This window comes from Vanacampus margaritifer, chromosome 6, assembly GCF_051991255.1.
Source record: "Vanacampus margaritifer isolate UIUO_Vmar chromosome 6, RoL_Vmar_1.0, whole genome shotgun sequence".
Lineage (NCBI taxonomy): Eukaryota > Metazoa > Chordata > Actinopteri > Syngnathiformes > Syngnathidae > Vanacampus > Vanacampus margaritifer.
Genome location: NC_135437.1, coordinates 20,699,272 through 20,725,774, shown reverse-complemented (window position 1 = coordinate 20,725,774; position 26,503 = coordinate 20,699,272). Strand labels below are relative to the sequence as shown.

The 26,503-nt window shown below is 38.9% G+C and overlaps 1 protein-coding gene across 8 annotated transcripts in view; it reads right to left on the bottom strand.

Annotated features, from left to right (window-relative positions):
* tjp1b (tight junction protein 1b) overlaps positions 1 to 26,503 on the bottom strand; it is a 76,886-nt gene that overhangs the window by 43,551 nt on the left and 6,832 nt on the right. For 7 of the 8 annotated variants that reach the window (XM_077568738.1, XM_077568742.1, XM_077568743.1 and 4 more), the window contains exon 3: positions 5,524 to 5,665. In XM_077568738.1, the coding sequence (XP_077424864.1) occupies positions 5,524 to 5,665 (142 nt within the window). Of the gene's footprint in view, positions 1 to 5,523; positions 5,666 to 20,668; positions 21,190 to 26,503 lie in introns of those variants that run through there. The other variant, XM_077568746.1, reaches the window with a different exon arrangement.

Sequence of the window (26,503 nt, the reverse complement as noted above, 5' to 3'; positions counted from 1 at the left end):
TATCTGTTGTGCAAATCCTGCTCCGTCTCCTTGCATGCAGGGGAGTGTTACAAAAAGAAAAACTGTATTTGAAACATCCACATAATTGTAAATAGTACCACAGTTGCACACATTTGTAAATAGTTTGCGAAATTGTTTTGTCAAATTGTTACACTGTTGAATGGAAATAAACGTATTTTGCAACCAAAAAACACTTTTTCATAGTTGGTGAAAGCGTTTTACAGAAGTAAAGCACTATTTAGGTGTTTGTGGCATCATTCATGGACAAAAAGAAGTGTACAATTCACTAGAGTGCATGAAATAACATTGTTTCACAAAAAGGTCTTTTTCTCCGTTTTTTGTTTCAAAACAGAGCATTTCGGTGAAACTAACCATTTTCTATTGTTGATTAGTGAAGAACGGAATAAGGTAGAAACAAAATTTTTTTTCTGATGAAAGATGAGAGTTCAATCTTTCATTGGTAGTATGTGTGTTTCCATAGTCCAATCACAACATTTTCTGTGGACCTTGAAAGATCAGTCAAAATGCTTAAATCGGCTGGCACTGGCGACAACCCGTTTCTGAAAACGTCTGGCAGTGAAAGAGTTAATTGCCCTGTTCATTTAGGCTTTGTTGTGGTTATCTCTGCAGCTCACCTGGTTAAAGCGACTCTATAGCGATTTCAACATTGCCAATGCAGCATTTTTAATTGCTAAAAAAAATGTAAAAAAATTAATAAAAATGTAAAAAAATAAACATTGCCAATGCAGCATTTTTAATTGCAAAAAAAAAAAAAAACGAAAAAAAAAATCTGTAATGTGAATTCTCTGGCCGTTCACAAGGGATTAGGAGATTTGACATATTTGCGCAATCTAGAGGGGGGGAGCACAAAACAATCTAAAAGCATTTCCCGGAAGCACCCAGTAGCACAGTTGATGCTGCTGTTCTCAATTTGTCCAAATAACGGCAAACACAAAGGCATCCGGTTCATAAAAGACGGTGGTTTCCCTCTCTGATGTATTTTCTGCAGCCTTAGCATTAAAATCTGATTCAAACTCTCAGTGAACACTCGCACCGCTTGCCAACACAAATGACAGCAGGAGTGGGCCCGGTGCCAAAGTCCTCCTCTGACTATCAAGAGAGAAACCTAAAAAAAAACAAAAAAAAAAAAACAATCGATACAAGCCTAAGTATTAAACTACTATTGATTATTTTATGCTTGCTGGTGGTAGTTAGGTGCCTGCATTGATTCACTCTCCTCACATTCCCAAACAAAACATTCACCAGCCTAATTAAAAACTCAAGTTTGACTGATATGGATTTTTTTTTAGGCTGATGCTGATTCCTTTTTTTCTTCTTCTTTTTTTCGGGGGCCGCCTTTCCGAGTAAATGGTTCGTCATCACCACTCAAACCTTGCCGATTTTTGCCGATTTTCACAGAGCTAATATTAGCCGATTAATCCGTTATTATTACTATTAGGGCTGGGTGATATGGACAAAATATAAAATCAAGGTTTTTTTTTAGTCATTCAGGACAATTACGATTTTAATCTAAAAAACCCAACACTATTTATTTAAAGGGATACTTGATTTATTGAGACCTTTTCAGCAGTAAAAAGATAATATTTTGCCCAGAATGAATGTGATAACTTCATTATTTTTCATGAACAATTTATACCTTGCAAAACTAATGTTTCCACTCGTTGTCTGAAGATGACATCCCCTGTGCTGAGGAAATAGGTAACGACCAATCATGGCTCACTTTGCTGACCGAACCCAGAAAACAGGTGAGCCATGATTGGTCGTTACCTATTTCCTCAGCACAGGTGATGTCATCTTCAATCAAGAGCAAGTGGGGAAAAAAATCTTTAAAAGTTTTAATTGTACAAGAAAAATAATGAAGTTATCAAATTCATTCTGGACAAAAAAATAATAATGATTGAGCTGAAAATGGCTCAATGAGTCAAGTATCCCTTTAAAGGTTTAATTTCTTCAAAAATAATTCCTTTGCAAAATGTTCAGACAACAATAATGTATAGGCTACTGTTTCTAAACAAATGGGATTTTGATTTATGTTGGTTCAATTTGCTGTCTATATTCTAAATTGTGGGCCGGTCTCTTGGGGTAAAATGGAGGAAAATAATAACTAAAAAGCACTGCATCGGCCCACCGGGCATCTGCCCTGTATGCCAGATGGCCAGTCCAGCCCTTGTTTGTGCTTAAATGCCACAATTAAGTAGTTGGTAGCTAAAATTACAATTAACAATAACATTTGGATGTAAGAGAAACAACAGCTTTTAATAATCCAGAAGACAAAACTCGATTGCGCCATTTAGCACATTTTCAACGATTCGATTTTTTAAATGACGATTAATCGAATTAATTCGATTTATTGCCCAGCCCTAGGCCCTATTAAAACACTCCGACGGGACATCCACTGGCTCGGCTTCAGGTCCGCATGTGTTGTGACAGGAAGCAATGAAGACTGCTCGTCAAGCTCAGCATCCTGCAGTCTCATCACTCACTCTGAGGCCGAGCGCTCCTTCCATCAGCTGCATTTGAGTCCGGGTACGTCAGCAACTTTTCCACTAGAGCGCACGTACGCACACGCACACGGACTGCACTGAGAAATATACCGAGGAAAAAAACGCCCTGAGATGAATCCTCGGTCTCGGGTGAGATTGTGGCCTCTTGAAGAGTTCTGCGAGTGGCAGGATGTAAAGACAAACGGCTACAATGTGGTGTGTCTCCTCCTCAGAATACAGTCTACTCAAAACACTGATTATTATTAACTCATTCACTGCCATTGACGGCTATAGAAGTCAAAAATTAATTTGAACTATTTCAATTAGTTTAACATTTTTTTCCCACTTTTGCTAGCAAGAGTATGAAAACCTTGATTTTTTTATTGTACATTCAGAACAGATATAAAATTTGTGATTAATCGTTAGTTAAGTAGTGAAGTCATGTGATTAATTACAATTTAAAAAAAATTGTAATTGCCCCTAAAAAAAAATCCTTAAAAATAAGGGCCGTGAGACGATTAAAATTTGTATTCGTAACTAATCTCATGACTTCAATAGTTGACTCACAATTAATCACAAATTTTATATCTGTTATAAATGTACAACAATTGTTTTTTCTAGGTTTTCATAAAAATTTTAATGAAATGAAAAAAAAAAGTTCAACTAAGAGAAATAGTTCCCATGAATTTTTGACGTCTATAGTCGTCAATGGCAGTGAATGAGTTAAGCATTAAAATACAGTGGTGCCTTGAAGTACACGCTGATGAAAAACACTTAGGATTTTTTGTAGACATTGCACGTGCGCTTGGCTTAAAAATGGCCATATCTTCGTTTTCGCGCCTCGGCGTGTCTATTTTACCGTGTTTACATATTTTGCACCATGCTAAGCGTTCTTTTCCACGCCCCTGCCGGCACGCCTAACGATAGACTTGACTTTAGACCAGGTGACACTAGATCTAAGTTGTGGCTCAGGTAAGTGTTCATAAATATGACAACAGCGTGCAGCGAAACCTCTGAATCATTACAAAAATCAATTCATTGATTATCAATATTACCTTCATCTTAAAACCATTTTTATTAACGTACCACACTGGGCTGTGGCACATAGGGGTGGGAATCTTTGAATGCCTCACGAACGATTTTTGCTTCAATCTATAGATGTGCAAGGAATTGTAATGATCTACTCCAGTCTGACTCGCTAATGCTAATTAGCGCGCTACTCGCGGCACTTTTATCACTCAAAAGAACACTGCAAAAAAAATACTTTTATTGGAATAACTTGATTGCGACTTTTTCCTTCTACTCTCTAATGTGGCTACAACTTAACAGTGTATCAGACCGCGTGGAACCACACTGCCCCTAAGTGGCCAAATCGGGTACAACATGAACAGCGCTCCAAATAAAGACACACACAGACAAAGGCAAGACAGCATAAAATAATTTAAATAAAATAGATTTTGGGACATTTAAAATAAATTCTGAATCGTACTAAATGAGAATCGGGATTGTTATGCGAATCGATTTTTGGGCACACCCCCTAGTGGCACAGCTATGCAAAAGAGTGGGGGCGTGTCCACACACAGACATGAACAATCAGGGTGGAAGGCGGGAACTAAATACAAGCAAGCTGACAAGACAAAGAGTGTTTCTGCACTGTATGAGAATAACAGTCACACTTTTCACCTTTCGCATTCAGATAAGGGCTTATGTTCGCTAAGTACACATGAAATCAAGGCTAAAAGCATCCACCTCCGTTATATCACCGCAATGCTTATAATAACATTTGAAATGTAGGTCTTTTTTGCTCAATAGTTCGGAGTTCACTTTGTTTTGTTTTTTTACATAGATAATGTGCGCTGTCAGATTTTCACTGCTATAATACTTCTACCGTTTTTAATAAATCAACATGTCAGAGAGCAGATTTAAGCTCTGGGCCTGTTACACACACATCACACCACCACTAAGCTTTACAGGGAGGGACGATAAACACTCAAAGTGGTATTACAAATACTGAAACGTTTTTTTTTCCCCCAAAGCGCAATCTCTCCAAACACAGTTTTAAGCAGTTTTTTGCTGACTACTGGTTTTTAATCTTTTATCTTACAGTCATTCAAATCCCCAAAGGCCTCAACACTACTGCTGACCAATGCTGGTATCAATAATTCAAGCAGCTCAGTTTTTTTTCCCCCCCTTCCTTTTTTTTTATGTACTTTAATGAGGTGGAGCATTGAGCTGAATTCACAGTTAGCTTAGTTGTCAACCCCAAATTACTCCCATGAGGCTTACACCGTCTGCACTCTATGCTTCCATCTGGCAACAAGGAAGTACATTGATCTGCATTAAGACTCATTTTATTTATTTTTTATTTATATTTAAAACAATGTCTGTTGACACAAAGCAAAATCCCCCCCCCCCCCCAAAAAAAAAGAAGTAATTGTTTGGACAAAATAAGTTTTTTTTAAAGTAGACAACACTTTAATCATGGAAGACCAAAACTGCCAAAATTCAAAATAAATAAATGACTAAATAAGTGAAAATAAAAAAACGTATCTAAAAAAATACAATTCGTAAATTAAATAAAAAACTATATATATATTGAAAAAAAAACTATATATATATATATATATATATATATATATATATATATATATATATACATAAATAAATATATTTGTATTACATTTTTTGAATTATATTTTTTATATCCATTTTTATTTTCACTTTTATGTATTTATTTTATTATTTATTTATTTTTAATTTTGGCAATTTTGGTCCTCCATATTTAATAGCTTTTATGCAATTATTTGTTCGTTATAGTTGTGTAGGTCTATTCAGGTGCACTGTTTAATGGTAAACTATCATTTTTGATGTCACATGAATGATCAGCTTTCTGCTCTGTGGGTGCAAAGACTTGGCCTTTTTTAGTGTGTTAAAATAATGATAGAAGTAAAAGATACGGGACATTTGTCATATGTGCGCTATCATGCTGACTTTCAATATTCCATCTTAGTAGACTTACATTGGAGTCCAGGAGGTCGATGCTGTCCAGACTTTTGCTCCTGTGGATTCGGCCCTTGATGCGGCGGAGTGACGGCTTGCCCTGAACGGTGCTCGCAGAGGAGGCGGCTGTGACGGAGCCAGCGGTCGGGCTGGGGTGTATCCTGAGGCCAGTGGGACAAATAAAAACAACAGCCCTCCATCAGAGCACAACAAAAGCGACCCAATACATTTGTGTCACAGCAGGACGACCGGCCTGAGGCTACCGAAAGGGAAGAACAACACAATGGGGACGTTCTTGCTCGTCCAAAGGCCACGGTACTCCCGCCCGCCCTGCTGGTTAAACTGACATTTAAAATAAATCTATAGTAGGGATTTAATGTCACAAAGACCCTGCAGGTGGACTGGTTTATGCTCAGGAAGCACTGCAGCTTCACACACCTGGTAGCTCTTTTAGACTAAACTGAAGCTGGGCCACGGTCAGAAGATGGTAGTCGTACACTTTGGAGACCTATCATCAATATTCTGAGGAAATGTTTTATCCTTCATAAAAGGCTTTCTCCTCAAATTTAGTGTTCCTTTAGTTTTGCTAGATAGCTAGTAGTGCTGGACTAGAATTGCTCAACTTGGCATTGGCAAATCATGCAGTTAGGACCCTGACTCCCATCCCTCAATTTAACTCTATATTTATGGAGCACTTTAAAACAAGATGGAACCCAAGGGCAGAAGATGCAATGAAAACAGCAGAGGCCCCAGGGTTGAACCCTGTGGAACACCATACAGTCCAATATACATCCATCCATCCATTGTGAATGTGAATTCATATTGCACATATTCATCCGACCATTTTTTTTTCTGCTCGACATATTTAGAATGATGGGATTAAAATATGGAAAGAAAAAAAAATCACACCACATACCATCACAACAGTCACAAGTCGACTACTGAGCGCCTCAAATTCCCTGCAGCACAGATAGGCCAAGCAATGTAGCATGATGCACCTGCAGCCAATGAATGGACAAGCGGGTCGTATCATCACAAATCATTTAAGTCAGGTGTGCGTCTTGACCTCTGCAGAGCTCTTGAGAGTGACTCAACGAACCCTTGGGGTTCCATCGAACCCAGGATGATTAACCCCTTCGGATCCGCATTTTTTACTGGGCAAATTTGTCATTTATTTTTTTATTTTTTCCCACATAAGATCAACATTGATTTTTTTTTGGGGTGGGGGTGGGGGTGGGGGTGGGTTATCTCATGTTTTGTTTTAGACGCCAGGATAGTATGGCTGTAACGTGTTGTAAAAAATTGTTAACATGAACATCATGGAAATCAGATTGGGATTGGGATTAGCTAGAATCCAAACATGAACCAGATTATGCGTTTATATTGGTTTGAACACGCAAATATGTCATAGCAAGTTAACCACATTTTAGTCTGTACTTCTGTTAAATCTTTTTTTTCTTTCAAAGCACAATAATCTGTACTTCAACCTAAAGGGAGAGTATGCAATTTTCAAAAAATAAAATCACTTTTTGCCATATTTGTTAAAGCCGTCATCACAACCTGACTTAATTTGATATGAATGTGAAAATGCACAAATACCAAAGCATGATTACTTTTGCCTCAGTCGAGGCAATGATCTCAAATGAGGACAAAGACTATGGATGGATGAATGAATGAATATCGCAGGTTTTATGTGGCGGGAGGTAGTCGAAGACGTATAGCTCGATAAGGGCTTTGGTCCTTGGTGGAGAGATGCCAACGAGGTTCTGCCTCTTTACCATATTTTCCCATGTACATTTTGACAGGTCTGATGGATTAAAGTCTCAACTCAACATTCACAACAGCTGCAGCTGCAACAAAGCGCTGTACACAAAACATGAAATAACAACAATGAAATCAGAAATAACCAAACAAAATCTTCTCCAGCCAAAATACACTATAAATCCCTTCACGTTGACACTTTTCGTTGTTAGTAGATGAAAGAGCGGAGCCAGATTAAAGTCTCCTGACGGCCTCATGACTCTGGCTGGAAGTGTTCGGTTTAGGTGGGATGGGATTTTTTTAATAGGTTTTAGGTGAACTAATGAATACACACTCACACACGCACATACACATACTCACCCACATACAAAATATATATATATTTTTTTTTTAATTTTTAAATAAATTAAAAAAAACTAAAAAAAGAGAGAGCAATGATGATGACATGTCAAATAGGTAAAATTACTGAATGAACAATACTGAGCTCTCCAGGAAAAAAATAAAATAAATAAAAATAAAATAAAAATAAAGTCTCCATTGACCAGTATGAGGATGCCAGGATAATAGATGTCACAATGCAAACTACACTCCATGGCAATTTTATAGTGTTTATATTACACCGACAATGTTAGTAATGATATAGCATATTATCTTTTCTATAGTGTTGTGATGTCATGGATGTGTCATCCAGAAACACCAGATTTCCATTAGCACAAGACCTAGAGGAGCATCCAGGATTTGGAGAAAGGAATTAACAGAGATGGAGCAAAGACAACATCGCTTCCACTTTTCTCTCTGCATTCATTCAATATTGCCTGGAGGCAGATAAGGTGCTTACTGGATGGAAAAGCATTTGTGCAGTCAAATACAGTCGACCTCAGATTGTTCTGCTAAACAAGATTGCAAACATTAGCAATGAGAAAAAAAGCTGCTCGGACTCTGTCTCAGCCCCGGAGCTGTCCTGTGCATTCACAAACTCATTTTCTGGATGTTGATTCGGAAATGGATTTCAGCCAAAACACTTGAGGCCACAAAAGAGCAGAATGTTACACGGTTCAACAACTGGTCCACTCAGATATTATGTGCAAAGGAACAAATTTCCATTGTCATTTGATTAAATCTTCTTTATCAAAAATTCAGAGCTCATTATTTCCATTCCAGCTATGACAAAGTGCATAAAAATGTGACATTTATGCTCCATTTTAACAATATCTTATGAATGTCTAGCATAAGGGTAAAAAAATATGAAAAATAATATAAAATGTAAGGACCCTTTTCTTTTCCTTTACATTTATGCTTACACATAAAATATCATCTGAAAGCCAGTTAGATGAAATAAAATCCCCCCCCTCCCCCCCAAATCAATGGTTCCCAAAATACATAGGCAGTAGATCAATCAGTTTGCTTTATTAAGCAGATTTAATGAGTCATTTTGAGAGGGTCTCTTCACCTTGCCCCACTTTGTAATATCGTTTCATGCCTGCAAACGTTTCTGTCAACAAAATGTCTCGCAGTGCTAAAGATAATTCCTGGATCTGTGCTGCGATTTGGATCCGCTCAAAATGTGACGGCTTCCTCCATTACTCACGCTCTGCCCCGTCAGGTTTTATGAAAATCAAGCCGCCTGCTACTTTTGGTGTAATCCTACTGACAGTCAGACAAACAAGCGAGGGAGATGCTAACTATAATCTCTTTGGCGGAGGCAATTAATGACTTCAATTTATCTATCTTTGCCACTGTGATGTACTGCCATCTAAACTGCAAGTCTATTTAATGTTGGGAATTTTTTTGGGGAGAGGGAATGGCATGACACGATGATGTCTATCAAATAAGCAGGAAGTATAGGGGAAAAAAAACAACAAATAATATGGAACCTTGAGTTTTGACCTGGATGGGGTTTTTCCCCTTTCCGCATTACGGTCCTTCTTTGCAGCTCGCGTGAGAACAAAGAAGAATCAGCTTCAAAAGAAAACAGATCAATAAGGAGACCTCTCACGGCCTGCGCTGTCCATCTTGGAGTGTGATGATGTAGAGCGCTAATAAAGTTAAACATGCGCCTGATGCTGTTACAAAAAAAAAAAATGGAGCAGGGACACACATTAACTCATTAACTGCCAATGACGGCTATAGACGTCAAAAATTCATTTGAGCTCATTCTATTAGTTTAACATTTTTTTCCCCGCTTTTGTCAACTAGTGTATGAAAACCGCAGTATGTCCTGCAGCTGATTAGCTCATTCACTGCCATTGACGGCTATAGACGTCAAAAATTCATTTGAGCTCATTCTATTAGTTTAACATTTTTTCCCCCACTTTGGTCAACTAGTGTATGAAAACCGCGGTATATCCTGCAGCTGATTAACTCATTCAGTGCCATTGACGGCTATAAACGTCAAAAATTAATTTGAACTATTTCTATTAGTTTAACATTTTTTTTCCCCACTTTTGTTAACAAGAGTATGAAAACCTAGATTTTTTTATTGTACATTTAGAACAGATATAACATTTGTGATTAATCGTGAGTTAACTACTGAAGTCATGCGGCGATTACAAATTTTAATCACCCGATGCCCCTAATTTTTAATAATTTTTTCTTTCTTTTTTTTTTAAATCGCATCAGGCGATTAAAATTTTTAATGTTAATTAATCACTTGACTTCAATAGCTAACTCACGATTAATCACAAATGTTATATTTGTTCTAAATGTACAATAAAAAAAATCTAGGCTTTCATACTCTTGTTAACAAAAGTGGGAAAAAATGTTAAACGAATAGAAATAGTTCAAATGAATTTTTGACGTTTATAGCCGTCAATGGCAGTGAATGAGTTAATCAGCTGCAGGTCCACACCGCGGCCTCTCTGTTGCTCCTCTGTCAGTCGGCCCGCAGGCGCAATCGGGTGCGATTAGTTGGGGGGCAATAACGGCTACTGCTTAATCAGCAGGTCAATAGGCAATGTTACGCTTCACTCCTCCCATATTGGCCGCTGCTAATATAACAATTTGCTGAGCGTCTCTGACTCGTGAGAGCGGCGCGGACGCGAAGGCACACGCGATCATAACTAAAAGTTCACGCTTACCCTCTTCTCTGGTGAGGCAGATGTTAAAAATAAAGGCAAACGTTACATAAATGCATGCGACTTGTTGTATTATCCCTGCAGGCCTGCAACAGAGTGTAAAGTTCATTTAGTCAGGTTAATGCTAATCTTTGGCTGTGTGCAGGGGGAGGGAATCGGGTTTTAAGACTGCAGGCAAGAGGAACATCTGTTTGCAAAGACTAATCCTAATATAGCGAGCTGCAGCTATTCAGTCTTTATCAAAGGCGAGCAGAGTCGTGCCTCCGCTAATTTCGGGAGAGCACATGGCGCGCACACACATACGCACGGCATCGGGGCAGAGGGACGTGTAAATCTCGGCGCCACACGCTGAGAGATGAGCGGGACAGGAAGCGGCGGCGACCATTTGGCCGGGGAATAGGGAAGAATTACGTAAAGACATTAAAAATGGGATCTGTTAATATGAGGCTGCTGTGTCTTCGCCGAAAAGCTTGTGTGTCAGTTTGATGTCACATCCGGCTTTTATAATAAATTCATAATCATGAACGACATAATGACTCTCTCCGAATAGTTGCTCGGGAGTCTACATTTGAATGGAGGCTACTTTTTACATGTCAAATCAATACACATTTCCAGTTCTAAAAGCCCCACACAAAGCACTGCATTGATCTAAAAGGAGACATTAATCAATAATCAATATAACTTGTGGAAAAAGGTTAAACCAACAATGTGTCAAAAATTTAAACATTGGCTATAAATGTTAGAATACATTTATCACCCTGTCATGGCTGATATGGTATTATTTCAAGGTATCGGGTACTCATGAAGGCCATGGATACACCCACACACCCAATACTATAAGCATCAAAATCCACCATTTTTATTCGTCCCAGGGGACGGTAATTTTGCCACTCGCTGTCAACTGAAAACGCTGATCTGTATATAACTGGACAGCTGATAGGCCGAGACTTTTGAAGCCGCCAGGCAGCCATATTACCACTTCCAAGAAACGTTTCTCGGCATACGATCCTATACGTTTACAGTATCAAAATTGGAGAACATTTGAGACAGTACACTGTAAAAAAAAACAAGTAAGATTTACTTTAAAAAAACTCTCGCAAGTATTTGCACTCACTCCAATTAAGTAACATGTACATGATGCAACTAAAGATTACATGTAGGAAAATATTAAGTAACTCTGACTAAATGTAATTATAACGTTTCTTACGGTAATGTATTTAGTAAACATTAATAACATGAAATGATTGATTGGTAAAATGGCCGCTCTGTGGCTTCAGCGGCTTGTACGGGCATGTATGGGCATGCTATCAGCTATCCGGTAATATATACAGATCAGTGACATCTCAATCAGCCAATCGCGGCTCACCTGTTTTCTTAGTCTGGTCATGAGACGTTCACAAGCTGAGCCGTCAGGCACTGTGATGTCATTTTCAGTGGACAGCAAGTAGCAAAATGGCCACCCATTGAGATGGATGATTTTTCTGCTTAATTCATATTCCACAAATGCAATGTTAATCCGAATATTATTCCGAGGGCGCATAGAATATATTGTAGTAAATGAAAATTTTAAATAGTCTTCCCTTTTAAAGCAAAAATTAATAATACAGACGCTCCCCTACTTACGAACATTCGAGTTGCGAACAACGGTACATACGAACATTTCTGCGCGTACAGTATGTCGAAAAATGTTTGGAAAGAAATGCTGTAAGATAGATTTTGTATTGCGCGTAGTGCTTCTTTCCGCCGCTAATACCGACGATTGGCGCTGTGAGAGCTCATTGGAGGCTGAGCAACGTGGCGAGGAGGAGGAGGAAGAAAACGCCGGTCCCCATGAAGCAGGAAATAACTTTTGAAGCCGATTCCAGCGACGACGAAGAATCTCTCATGATATAAAATCCTCCTCTTCCTCCTCCTCCATCATCTCCTTAAGCATCGAGTACATCTTTAAGTTTTTTTCAGTACAAACCAATGCAGGTTACTTGTACAAGCCTTAAACATACTTATATAAACCTTCAATATACTTATATAGGCTTTAAACATAAATTATAATACAAAATATAGCACTGAAGCAACTTACGAACAAATTCACCTTACGAACGATCGTCCGGAACGTAACTCGTTCGTAAGGTGGGGAGCGTCTGTAATCTGAAATTGAATATGTCCTCCTTGCCAGTAGGTGACGCTACACTGGCGGTTTAACACATTGGTGAATAATCATATGCATCAGCAATAAAAAAAAAAAAAAACTCTTCACGATTATCTCTCAATGTGGTAATTAAATTTGTATGCATCAAAAGTACTAGTGGTATTGGTACTCGTTGTGAGTATCATACTAGTTTTAGTCTGAAAAATGGGTTATCAAACATCAGCAATATTTACTATGCCCTATTTTCATGTATAGTGGGTTCATTGTTTGAGACATGATGTCATCATGTGCTGCCTGATCTGGAATCACCACCCACCCATCTGTAAATCAGCAAGCTATTCAGAGTTCATTTCATATGAGAAAAAAAAAAAAAAAGTGGAACAGAACAACGGCGACTTGCAAATAATAGCTTTTGTATTGAACATCTCTTTCCCCAGCTGCCGAGCCGACACAAGCGCATGGCTGGGATTCCAGCAGCAAGTGCTTATGACCTTTTTTGTACAAAAATGTCAGAAACACAAAGTCGGACCCTGCTTACACTCACAAACTGACCAAAGTACTTACTAAATAAACAAACGGTGCTTCAGTGTGCTGTTGGAATGAGGCGTCTCATATGTGTAGGATGTAGTATTAACAGCGTTGATTTTTTTTTTTTTACAACAAATCAGTGCGCATTATTTGATGTATTTATTTTTGGCGAGACGAGCACGTTCCAAGTGATGGTATTAATGCACAGACCATGTCCAATCCATTTAGATAGCAGCCCGCTCTTGTCAACAAGATCAAGTGGAGAGACTTGACAAGATTGACTTTGCAGGAAGTGGAGACTTTGACTCGCGACTGACCCACGGGCATCGTTTCAACCAGATCTTACATAATGCTTTCATGGACATGAATACCTTTTCCACAAGTGTGTTTGATCACATGTTTAAGGTGGGGGTTGAGGCATTGATTATGGAATGTGGGTGCATTCTGACATCAGCTTGAGCCTCAAGAAACACATACAGTAAGAACATAATTTACTCTTTGACCGCCAAAAACGTTTAATGAGGTATGCGAAAATCCTAATGAATGCCGCCAAAAACGTCAATAGACGTCAACTGCGAGTTTTTTTTTTTCTCAATGAGCAGCGCAACGTCTTGTGCATCTCACTGCCTTGTTATTGGGGTTGTAAAATCCCAAAACAGCCTCTAACTATGGCCAGCAGATGGCAGCATTGTATTTCTTTTCAATGGGCTCCCGGTGTATGGAATTACAATGAAACAAGACAAATCTGATGAAATAGAACGTTTTCAGGGATGACGTGAATGATCAAAGCCTTTGTCACATTAAATCTAATTCACAGAGCGTCACTAAACAAAAATACTATTGTCAAAGTCACTGTTGTGCAGAAAATATATCTTTTCACAAAAAAGCTCGTTTTCTCCTTATCGTTTCAATTTTCGCTCAATGTCACTCAAATTACCTACCGGTATTTTCAAATGGTGATTACTAAAGAACGGAATAAGGTAGAAACAAACCTTTTTTTTCTAATGAAAGAATGGAACGCGATTTGGTACTCACCGTGTATATATAGTCAAAACACAATATTCTGTTTGCCTTGAAAGATGAGTTAAAATACTCAAAATCGGCTGGCATTGTCGGGGTTGTTGTTTTTTGGATAATGTTTGGCAGTCAAAGAGTTAAACACAAGCAGAAAATAACAGTTTTTGTCACGTTTTCCCCACTGACATTTCTGGTGTGAGCTCCTTGGCCACCTGGGGGCAGTATAACACGCACTTACGAATATAGAGTACTGGAGAAACTTAGCTCAGCTGTTTGTCATACTTATAAATAAATAAGTATAAAGAACACCACCAAATAGATGCTAATTATGACCCAGTGTCCATAAATGAAGTTTCCTATTGTATGTTATAGGCATGGGCCGATATTAGATTTTGACGGTATGATAAACGCAAAAATATTGCGGTGTCACGGAATTAAAATTACAGCTCTACAATGTCCTTTAAAAAATATATTTGAGTAAATAAAAACTGCTTTTTTTTCATTCAACACATTCTATTTCATTTTTAAACGATAGAATATTTGGTTCATTAAAAAACGTGTACCAGGCTATGTTTAAATAAATAAATTCTTCTTGTTTGGATTCTTCTTGGCAAGTCACAGTGTCCAACGCTTGCATCTACACATGTACACTTGTTTTGTATTTATTTATTTATGTATTTATTTTTTATTTTTTTTGTTGATAACAATAAGTGTCTCCCCTTAAAGCATCAAAGCCTTCTGTATGCTCTAGCATTAAAAAAACAAACAAACATAAAACGTATAAATACGTCTTTAGGACATTTAAAACATTTAAAATAGAACGGGTTCATAAGTTTTTGGGAGCAAATGAGATGAACATTAAATATAACATGTAATTTCGCAGAGCCAATCAATTACATATTTGATCGATAGGGCAAATGAAGAAATTACAGCTGATCATCAATTTAACATAAAATGCTAAATATCGTTCGATCCCGATCCAGCCGATCAAATCGGTGTAAGGTCTTATTATTAGTAGTAATTGGGATGGACGAGTACAGATCAAATCAGTATCGGGCTGATACCAGGCCTTATTTCAAGATATCGGAACTCGCGACTCGCGACTGTTGTAGCCGTTTAATGATCAGGAAGTAGAAATCGGAAATTGGAAGAATAGAAAATTCCCATTCATTTCATGCAATTTTAAGAAAACGCTCTGAAAATAAGTGGTCTCGAACATCTCTAATTATTAGTGTGATATGACTTCTTTTTTTTTTTTGCTCCTGTGATTGAGTTCTCTCACTAAATCTCTAAAACAATTAACAATTTGCACAGTTGCTGAAGCTTTCTAAGCTCTGAGCGGCGTCAGACTTGAGCGCGTTCTCAGAATAGAAAACAATTAGGGAAATTAACTGAAATCATTACAAATGCTAAGTAGAGATCTCTTGAAAGAGACAACATGGCCATCCAAAATCCATTCTTAGCAGTAGTTAAGTGCAAGGGAACCCGGCATGCCGATTGTTTCCAACGATGACGTAGTGTGACGCAAAACACAAATGTGGTTCAAACGGATGAAAAGCGCACGTCTTGCTCATGCAGGACGATGTCAAAAAGGATCAAGCAGATTTACCACAATTAGTTGCAATGAGGAGTCCCCGTTTGTCGACAATATCAGCATTGCGCTCAAATAGCTCATTATTCTCTGAACGCTACCAAACCGCCTTACTTTCATCACACCTGATCTCTCCTCTCTCCGTTACAAATCTTCAATCTAACGAGATCAGAGCGCGTCGTGGCGCTTGCATGAATAATTCAGCCTTTGTGCCCGGGTTCCCTAAAATAAAATCAGATGCTTGATAGGACGATGTGTGAGTCATCACAAACAATAGCAAGGGAGACATGAAAGGTCTCGGAGAAAACCCTCATCTTGTCCCCGGGCAGCAGTTGAGAAAAGACAATGAATATGATTAGGCAATAAGAAGAAAAGCTGCCAGTGATAGCACCCTTGACTCCTGCGATAGCAACTGTTCTTGTTTGTGGGAGACGTTTAGTACACAAATATATGCTACATTTAGCTTCTTTTTGGGGACGTGAAGCTGTTTAAGTGGGACTGTGAGAGGATTCTTACTGAATACGAGTTAAACATGATAAGGAAAGCATATTTAACTTTATGCTTAAAGGGGCAATGTGTATAATTTAGTGCCATCTAGTGGTGAACTAATGGAATGCAACCAACTCAGTTCGAAGCGTGTGCATTTTGACGCACGTGCACTACGATGCCTAGGAAAGAGCAAATTTCGCAAATTGCGAAGTTCTTCCCCTTCAGCTATGCCTAGCAGAAAGATGGCGGAGAAACATGTCAGCCTCCTGTAAGGCACGGCGGGACCTACAGTATTTAGTATAATTAGCAATTACTAGACCTGTGATTATTTATAAAAAATATATATATTGATGTGATAGAACATATTTTTTAAAAGAATGTATTATTAGTTCACCACTAGGTGGCACTTAATTCCACACACTGTCCCTTTAACTACCAAACTCTTATGGATCCATTTTTCTCCTCAAGATTATTATTGAGTCTCTTTTACTGCCCGACTGATTTAATCGACCAATATTAGCTCTTTTCAAATTGCGAATCGAGTCGTCAACAACGGCGCAAAAAAAGCAGGTTTAAACTGTCCAATGTCCATAGGAGTGTCATACCATCAATGAATGACTCAAACTTTATTTTACACAGCGCGTCCATACAAAAAACAACAATTGAATGTTTTTCCGTGGATTAATTTCAAGCCCTGAGCAACTGTGATGTCATTTTCAGTCGACAGCAAGTGGTAAAATGGCCGCCCCTTGAGATGGATAAAAATGGGTTAATTTTCTGCTCAACTCAAATTCCACAAACACAATACTAATCACAATATTGTGTTTAGACTAGTAAGGGCGCGTAGGACATATTACTGTAAAGAAAATGTTTGTTTGACCACTTTAAAGCTTTCTAACACACAGAGATTCTAACTGATTCCCATTAGGTGTTTGCATTAAGATAGCTGACTTTAAGCCAAAGTTACACTATGTGTTTGTTACGCAAATTGGAAATATCATAACAATAATAGACACATCGTTGGGAAACACTAGTTATGTTTTCAAGTTTGAAAGTACACGAAAGCACCTTTCCTTGAAACTGTGGCGGGTTGAGCCATGCGGCAAAAAATATGTCATCAAATTAAGGTGTGGATACAGGATTTCCTTCAACATTGCAGTGTAGGGCCTTTTTTTTTGACAGTGTCCTTAATTTCTTAGTGAATAATGCATGACTATTGATGTCAAAATGAGGCATATAGGGGGTGGACATCAAGGAAGGTGCGCAATTTGGTGCTTATCCAAATGAGAATGGCTATCGGCTATGGTGGAGGTGTGTGCTGGACTGAAGGATTTTGGTATACACTTTAATGCAATTTTTATCTGATTATCCGAATAACCGATGGAATAATCAATAAAATAATCAATAAAAAAAAATAATGGTGACAGTCGACACATAATGTACGTTTGAACCGTGAAAGTATATCGCATAAAGCCCTGGTGGCTGAAATAGATCCCACCGAATCCACACCGTGACAACGAGGCACTCTAAAGGGGCCACACCAGCACGAACCCTCTGCCCGCACCCTCACTGTCACATCAAACTTGTTTTTGTTCAAAGTTGAAGTTTTCAATTGCATCAGGAAATCGCAGATGTGAACAAAACTGCTCAAGTTTTTATATAGTGGGGGAGAGGAGCAACTCAAACTGGGGTCATAGGGCATCACTGGGCCCAATTTGAAGCAAAACCCAAAAAGTGAGGAAAAATGAAATGATCAAAAACAGTTGAATGGTAACCCTCCACCAATGAGGAATTATTTTCAAACTTATCATTAATATACTTAGAAACAAAAGCTTGAATATACAACAGCCTGTTGAAGAATGTAAGCATGAGCAGTTATGTTAGTAAGACGAGATCTCCACATTTGTAAGGAAACACTGATCTGAATATATTACTGGATAGCTGATAGGCCAAGGCTTTTGAAGCCGCGAGGCCGCCATATTACCACTCCCGAGAAACGTTTCTCGGCATACGATCCTATACATTTACAGTATTGAAATTGGGGAACATTTGCATATATTCATCTGACCACTTTCTTTTTTTTTTACTGATGTGAGGGGATAATAATAATAATAAGGAAATCACACGATAGAACCCAGGTTAAGAACCACTGATCTAGGCTGTCCAGGTGTACCTAATAAAGTGGCCTGTTTGTGTATACATTACAAACAAAAATCAAATGGAACAATCTGCCACTTTTACAATGGGAACATGACTTTGATGCTACAAAAAGAGATTCATTAGCGTGAGGTGCCAAATGAAATGTCCGATGAGTGGATTTGCGCTCTGTACAGCGAGCCCTCGTCATTTTTACTCTGCTTCCTGCATTGTGGTTCGATTTGCCTCTGACACCCGCTGTAGCCAAATATTTGCAAGCACCACCTGCTATTTCCCTTCCACGGAGCCAACTCCTAATTAAGCATCTTTGATTTTCGACTAGATGATGATCTGCTAGTAACGAAGCCTTGGTGCGCCTTCCCGTGAGGAGGAAATGTGTGTGTTCTTTTTAAGTAAACACAAGGCCGAAGCAGGAGGAGGGAGCGAGAGGAGGTGACCACTGCGGTTTGGAGTAATGAGGACACAAAGTGGTGGCAAGACAAGACACAAACATGCTGAGAGCACGGGGGACATGTTTAATGGAGGGTGTACATGTGGGAAGAAAAACAGCAGAGTGCCATGTTTCATGCTTTTATGTTCTTTTATTATAATGAGGAGAACATAAGCACAGGAAAGGAAAGGATGGATGAGATCTTCGCATTCATATTGACATACATGGAGCTTCGGAAGATGACATCACCCTAGCTTAGTGATTCCCAACCTTATACAATTTCATTCATTCTGGGATATCCAAACTTTTTTTCCACTAAAGCATACAAACACTTAATTTTGTGCTTATGGAACAAGGTCAAAACTGGTCGTGTTTGATACCACTTTTTGTTCAACCGGTACCTACTTAGTAATGGTACTAGCCCATCCCAGGTAAAAAAAAATAGCAGTTACAAATACTTAAATGCAAATAAATAGTCTAAATCTCACCTTGGTGGCATCAGTTACAACGCAATAAAAGATTTCTGTCTTATATTGTGAGACATTCACATGTATTTACAGTATTAAATAAAGAAAATCATGTAACAAATTTCCATTAAACTTTTTTATATTTTAAACAATATTTTTAATTTGGCTGCAAAAGTAATTTCTCAAATAAAACACTAGAAGGACTTAAAGTGGAAGTCAATATTTTTTGACAATAATTTGTAATATGTGACCTCACCGGTCTAAACAAAACGGTCTGAATCAAAATCCATCTTATGGGGCGGCCATTTTGCCAATTGCTATCGACTGAAGATGACATCACAGTTGCTCAGTTCTCAGGCAACGACCAATCACGGCTCACCTGTTTTCTGAAGTTGAGCTGTGATTGGTTGTTACCTGAGACCCTGAGCAACATTGCCGTCATCTTCAGTCGACAGCAAGTAGCAAAATGGCCGCCACCTGAGGGGTTGGCTTACCCTTAACTGAGGCTACACAAATTACTGACAGGGCTATAGCACCCCCTAGCTGAAGTGTAGTGCCATACCTATTCGCCAATGTTCATTAAAGCGCCAAGAAAAATGTGTGTAAACAAGAACTTTATTCATCATAGAAATTGTAGAATACACTAACATCGTAACACTTGTGTCGCTTTACGACACTAGAAATGTGGAAATATTTTACCAAAACTAAGACTAAGGTCTAACATCAAGTGAAATAGAAACTGTTTCTAATTTTTCAAAGAAATGAAAAAAAACAAATGTCCTGTCTGGAAACGTGCTATGCTACGACGGCCGAGTCCTCTTGTGACATTTTTACATACAGGAACTAGAAATTAGAAGAATACAAAAAAAATGCCATTAATTGCATGCAATTGTAAAGTTAAATGCTACATTTGGATGTAAGGGGCTTTCTTTAAAATTATGTCATTTTTAGGGGGGGGGGGGTCTTATGTATCAAAAGTAGTACTGGTATCGGCACTTGGTATCGGTTTCGTGACTAGTGTTAATTACTAGTACTGGTATCGGTCTGACAAAAGTGGTATCACTATCCCTAACTTTCATCATGTTATAGGCGACTATATAAAAAAAAGGTAAGTTATTTAACCCCTATTTACTACTATGTTCATCCATCTAAGCCAGTGATGTGTAGTGACAGGTAGAAGAATGAAATGCTCTTCCACTAGATGGCAGATGCAACATAATTCACCTGTGCATTCACTTTTTGTGACATTTTTCCATTTGCTTTGTCTCACTAAAGGTTGGACAACACTGCACTAGCCATTCAACTTTAAGAGGAAACACACACACATAGAAAAAAACTCCCAGCATGCATTGTAGTGAGATGATTGCAGATTGGCTGCAGTGACAAAAAATCACTATTGTGTCATTTAGGACTCCTTTTTTTTTTTTTCCTTTTCAAAACAGCTTTGATTTGTATCTCTCCCCTCCCCACACTTCATCCTCATCCTCCCTGATTTCCTACTCACCACATTCGCTTCCTGGGTGGAAGACAATGTTCTTTGTTGGAGGCGGTCACCCCCAGAGCCAGCTGCATCACAGTAATATATTTCTGGTAATTCACCATGGTACCGTCCACCGCTACGGAAAATCCCAGGCAAAGAAAAGCGCAGGTGATCATATATGAGTCTTCTGATTATTCCCTGGCATCCGCCGCCTCGGCTGCGTCTCCCGGGCTCGGCAGCGGTAGCATCAGCAGCACATCGCCATTTGCAGAGCCGAAGGACTGACGGCGAAAACACCCCCCAAGGAGCTCAAGGCAAGGTGTCGTGCCGCGGCGACCCATGTCTGCAATGACACTCGCACCGAAACGCACCGCCCTTCCATCCGATCGCTTCTTCTTTCCTCCTCGTTTTTTCGATTGTGTCAACGTGCGCGCGTCCTCTCTCTCCTCCTCCTAACACGCTCCGGACATGATCGGCTTCCTCCTGCCTCCCTCCTCCTCTGCTGGCTCGCCAGCACTCTCTTAAAAAACGCTGCAGCGTCCAAGCGTCCGTATGTATGTGCGCGCGTGTGAGGTAGGGAGGGGAGGGGGTGTTGGCGGGAGCGAGGGAGGGGGGGGGGTATTCATTTTGGAGATGCTCAGTAGTAGTAGTAGTCAGGGGCGTAGCCATCATTTCGGAAATGGGGTGGGGGGTGGGGGTGGAACTGTTGTTGAGGAGTAAGCTAACTTTTATGAGCCAATGATCATCCTGTCACATTCAACTACTCCTCTCCATCGTGGCCAAAAAACGAAATATGTATCACACTCTGCATTTTATTAAAAGCCAACTAGCATGCAAAGCACAGTGGATGCCTGAGGCATGATTGCCTCCACCCACCCCCATTTATTTGGGATTGTTTGGTGGGTGCAACATTTTGCCATGCAACGTCTATATACATCCGCCATCGGATGGGTTTTATGCCTTTCTGTCCGAGACAGATGCCCCTTGCGATGGTACGATACCCCTTCGTGAAGGATGATCCACCTGGGCTGAGTGCTACTTCTTGGGAAGTGGTTAATGCAAAGGGCTACCAGTTTGATACACACTTCTGGAATAAGGAATGTGTTTTTTTTTTTGTTTTTTTTAACTCTTTGACTGCCAAAAACGTTAAATAATGTTTAGTAAAATCCTATGGAGGAGTGCCAAAGACGTTAAAAGACGTTTGTTTCAAAACAGAGGTGAAACTAACCATTTTCTATTGTGGATTACTGAAAAACGGAATAAGGTAGAAACAAACTTTTTTTTTCTGATGAAAGATGAGAGTCCAATCTTTTTTTGGTAGTATGTGTGTTTCCATAGTCCAAACACATACTTTTCTATGGACCTTGAAAGATCAGTCAAAATGCTTAAAATCGGCTGGCACCCACGGCATCCCTTTTCTGAAAACGTCTGGCAGTCAAAGAGTTAAAGAATGGTATGATTAGGGTCAGGCCTATTGGATCAGCTAATGTTAGCTCTATCAAAATCTGCAACAACAAAAAAAAAGTATCACCAATTATTATTTTTTATTTACACATTAACACACTACAACATAAGACATAGATAATGACGTTCAAAGACAAACATTGCTATCTAAAATAGGCGGGAAATTGGCCAATTTTTTGCTGGTTTTCCTCTCTTTTGCAAGGTAAATACTAAAGGATAAATATTGTAAAACATTCAAATGCTGTAAGAAAACAAAAGATAGGTTTAAAAAAATTTATCATGTCAATTTTACTCAAATATCAGAATCAGCATCAAAATGTTTCTGTCGATATGGAGGTGGTGTTTTAAGTGCTTTGGATAGCTCCACCCCATCTATAGTGTGTAATAACAACAAGAAAAACAATAATAAAATAATAACAACATTTGTTATGCTGGATGTTAGAAATAATCGAGTATCTCCTTTTCTTTTTTTTTTTTTTACAATAATTGATTTTTAATTAATTATTTTTTTCCCAGTAAAGTGGCACAAGAATCACAACATTAAAATCGCAGTCTGTCCTGACATGTTAACTGTGTTAGTAATATTCACTTTCTGCCATATGACTAGTAGTTAGTTTAAAAAGTTCAAACTCTGAACCAACACTGAGTACTGCGTACACCTCAGAAGCGTTTCTGCGTCAGCAGGTGCACAACCTCCACAGCTCCTTTTCAAAGTCGTAATGTGTCTAAACGGACCACTGCCATGAAATCTTCCAGAGCATTCATCCACATCTGATGGCCTTCATTAGCAAATTCCCAGGTAATGGATTTTATGCCAACATAGTATGTTTTTTTTTCTTCATGGTTCAGTTTGCTTCACTTAAGGTCAACCACAAACACTGAACTACTTTAGATTGTTTTGTCTTCACATTTTTCTACTGGTTTCCACCATTGACGCATAATTCAGATTTGTCATCATTTATATTTCAAATCGTTGAGCACCTTATTTTCCACCTTTGAATCAAAGTGTCAGTTGAGATGAATATGGGCTGATAATAATTAGTAAACAATGTTGACTTGTATTAATGAAAACCACACAAACCATATTTCATCGCTCTGGATTAAACATGGCGACATTTAGCCGCAGACAGTAAAACATTTATTGATTTCTTTTTTTAAACCTCAAGTCTGAAGATGATGAATAATTTCAGTGTGATCATGTGCTATTCTTGCAAGTCTGACTGTGCGCAACAGTGCAATGTCTTCAATCATTCATCGTGCGCAGAACCTCAAATTACCTCTGTTGTACACGCGACCTTTTGCCAAACTCACTCGTCAATTGACCGCAATTGGGTTATTTTTCAATCAATAGCGTGATTCGCTGGTGCTGTTCTAGACATAAGAGTAAGTCGATCGGTCTAGACTTTGTTGTTGTGGAGGAGTGGGCCGCCTCCTCACCTGAGCGCAGAACATCTGACTCACAAAAAAAATACAGAGAAAACGTCTCTGGAGGTTGAAGCGAGGCCATTATATTTAGAGACAATGGCTTTTTTTTTACTAAGCAATAAGTGGTAATATACTCACGTTTGTTATACATACAGAAAAATAGCTAACGTGCAGACTTATGTTAAGGTTGAACAAACTAAAGCATACCCACGTTCCTAGTGAGGATATGCGGAAGACGGATAGATGGCCGGAAATAATTTAACAGCATTAACAAACAGTTCCCAGAAAATCAGAGCAATTACTAAATGTCCAGATAGAATGCGCTAATGTCATCCTCTATGCTACTCACTGGCCCGAGGGGCCATCTTCACTTGGTGTCTGATATTTTTAATCAGCCATCTCATGCTTAGTTGATTTATGTCTTTCTTTATGTCTCCAAATTGACATGCAATTTTCATTGCAATTTGGCTTGAATGAATAATCTCCACATATACTGTATACAGTATAGAATTCCTACAAAATTATAATGACCACGTAATATATAAAAAAAATGTTGGGTTGTTTTCCTAACTCACTGGCTGTGTAGTTGGGGATTTTGAGCAGATTGGGTTACTTTTACCCAAACTTGGGTTAACTATTTGGTTTGATTGGATTGAAGATTGGATTTGGAAGATGGGTGGATTGCGTCTAGAAAAGCATCCGGTGTACAAATTGTGTCAAACATATCATGCGAGTGACTTAAGTGAGTGACGACTGCAGGAAAAAGTAAATTCTTCTTAGGAAATGACCCAATGTGCCAATGACCCAATATGCTGGGTCAAATCCTCAACCCAATGCAGCATAGGCTTGGACCCTTTTGTACCCAGCACAAGGTTTGTTAATTCACCCAATTTGGGTTGCTTTGGAACCAACAATATTAACTAATTTGCACCCAAAAACTTATAAATACGTTCTATTTTAAATATGGCCATGGTCCCAAAAACGTATTTATACGTTAAAAAAAATTCAATAAATATTTGTTTAATGCTAGAGCATACAGAAGGCTTTGATGCAGGCTCTGACCTAAAGAGGTCACTTAAAGCAATGGTGGTTATTACAAAAAACGGCCAGCAGGTGGCAGTCGAGTATAAGAGATCAACCAGGGCCATGTTGCCAAAAAGCTCTTTCCTCCAGTGTTTTAAACAGATTTGTGAATAATGTTGAAACTTAGCTATACTCTAATGCTAGTAGCAATAGAACACAACGTTCTGTGGGCCTTGCAAAATCAGTCAAAATCCAGTCAAACAGCCGGGAGCGAAGAGGGTTGCTTCAGTGAAAATGGCTGAGAGTGAATGAGTTAAGAGTACATGGTTGCCCAAATTTTAATGAAAATTATTCATGTCAAATTGTAAAATAAGGCAGTTTCCATATGGTCTGTTTAATGTCGTCAGCTACCGCTAATAGAGTCATTCTCCAACCTCTGACAAACGTCCTTTCAACACTCCCTCACTTCCCACTGATGAGGATGCCATTCAGATGATTATCAAGAATAATGAGACACTACTCTCATTAGCAGACATGTGCGCTAATGAATCTAACAAAGATGGAAGGTTGGCGGCATTACTCACAAGTTTAGTTGTTTGGGGCCTTTAGATGAAATAACTACATGGCGGTTGTGGAAATGATGCACATTGAGAAATTACTATCGACATGCAAATATCAATGGAGGGGGAAATTACAATCAACACGACTCACTCAGGTCGGCGCACTCTAATGCGAGTCAATTAAAAGGGTTGTATAAAAAAATTCTGCCCCTATAAGATAATATTGCTCAGTTTTGGCATAAATGATGTATTACATAATTACATATCTATTGCTATTCAAACATGGAACCTACCAAAAGAAAGATTCAAGTCTCTTCTTTCATCAAAAAAAGTATATTTCTATTTGTTTCCGTTTTGCAGCAATTAGCATTAGAATATAGCGAGGTTTCATCATTATTCACAAATCTATGTGAGTTAATGAACTTTTTTTCAACATGGCCCTGATTGATCTCTGCTGATAGTTTTTGTAATAACTACCATTGCTTCAACCATTCTCTTCAGTTTAGAGGCTGAATCAAAGCCTTCTGTATTCTCTAGCATTAAAATACACACAACAACAACATATAAATACGTCTTTGGTTTCATGGTAATATTTAAATTAGAACGTATTTATACGTTTTTGAGAGCACATGAGTTCATCAGAATTTCATGTTTTGACTAGTGAGTTCACATTACATATTGTTGTTAATAATTTTTTTACGGTTGACTTCCACTTTAAATACACACTCCCTCAACTAATCAGGATGTAGCAGTGTAAATAAATGCACCTGGCCACTCTATAAGGAAACATGGCATGTGATTTAGTTCCATGGGAGAGGTACCATATCAGATACAATTCTTAAGGAGTGTGTGTTTGGGTGAGTCAATCACTCGGCAGCTGGGGGTCAGCGTTTGTGCTGCAGTCCGAAAGCCCACCGCATACCACTGCAGCAGCGGATTTCACACCGACATCCCCCCTTCTCTGCATCCATACAGTAATGACTCGGCCTGGCCAATCATTACCTTCCTCTTGTGTGAAACCACTGCTCGCATTTGACGCCGTTCCCCACAAGCCCGCGCTGCCACTCACAACACATTAAAGTGCTCTTTTTCCTCGGCCAGGAAATAGGCCAGCCGGGGCTGCCCTTCTTTCTCATGTCCTTCCACTGGCTCGTCCACTTTATTGCATGCAGCAATATCCGACGCCGGTTGTTTGTGAGACTCGCCGGCTGCTCCCAGTGGAGGCAAACCTGGCCCGGAGCCCTGAGAACCTCCACTGCTGTAACCCTGTGATTTATTAGTTTTCCAACAAACAAAAGAGGAAGTTCACAGACAAAGTCCTCTTCACATTAAAAGCACTGCACCAAGTGGATGGCAGCGAGCGGGATGACACACACACACACACACG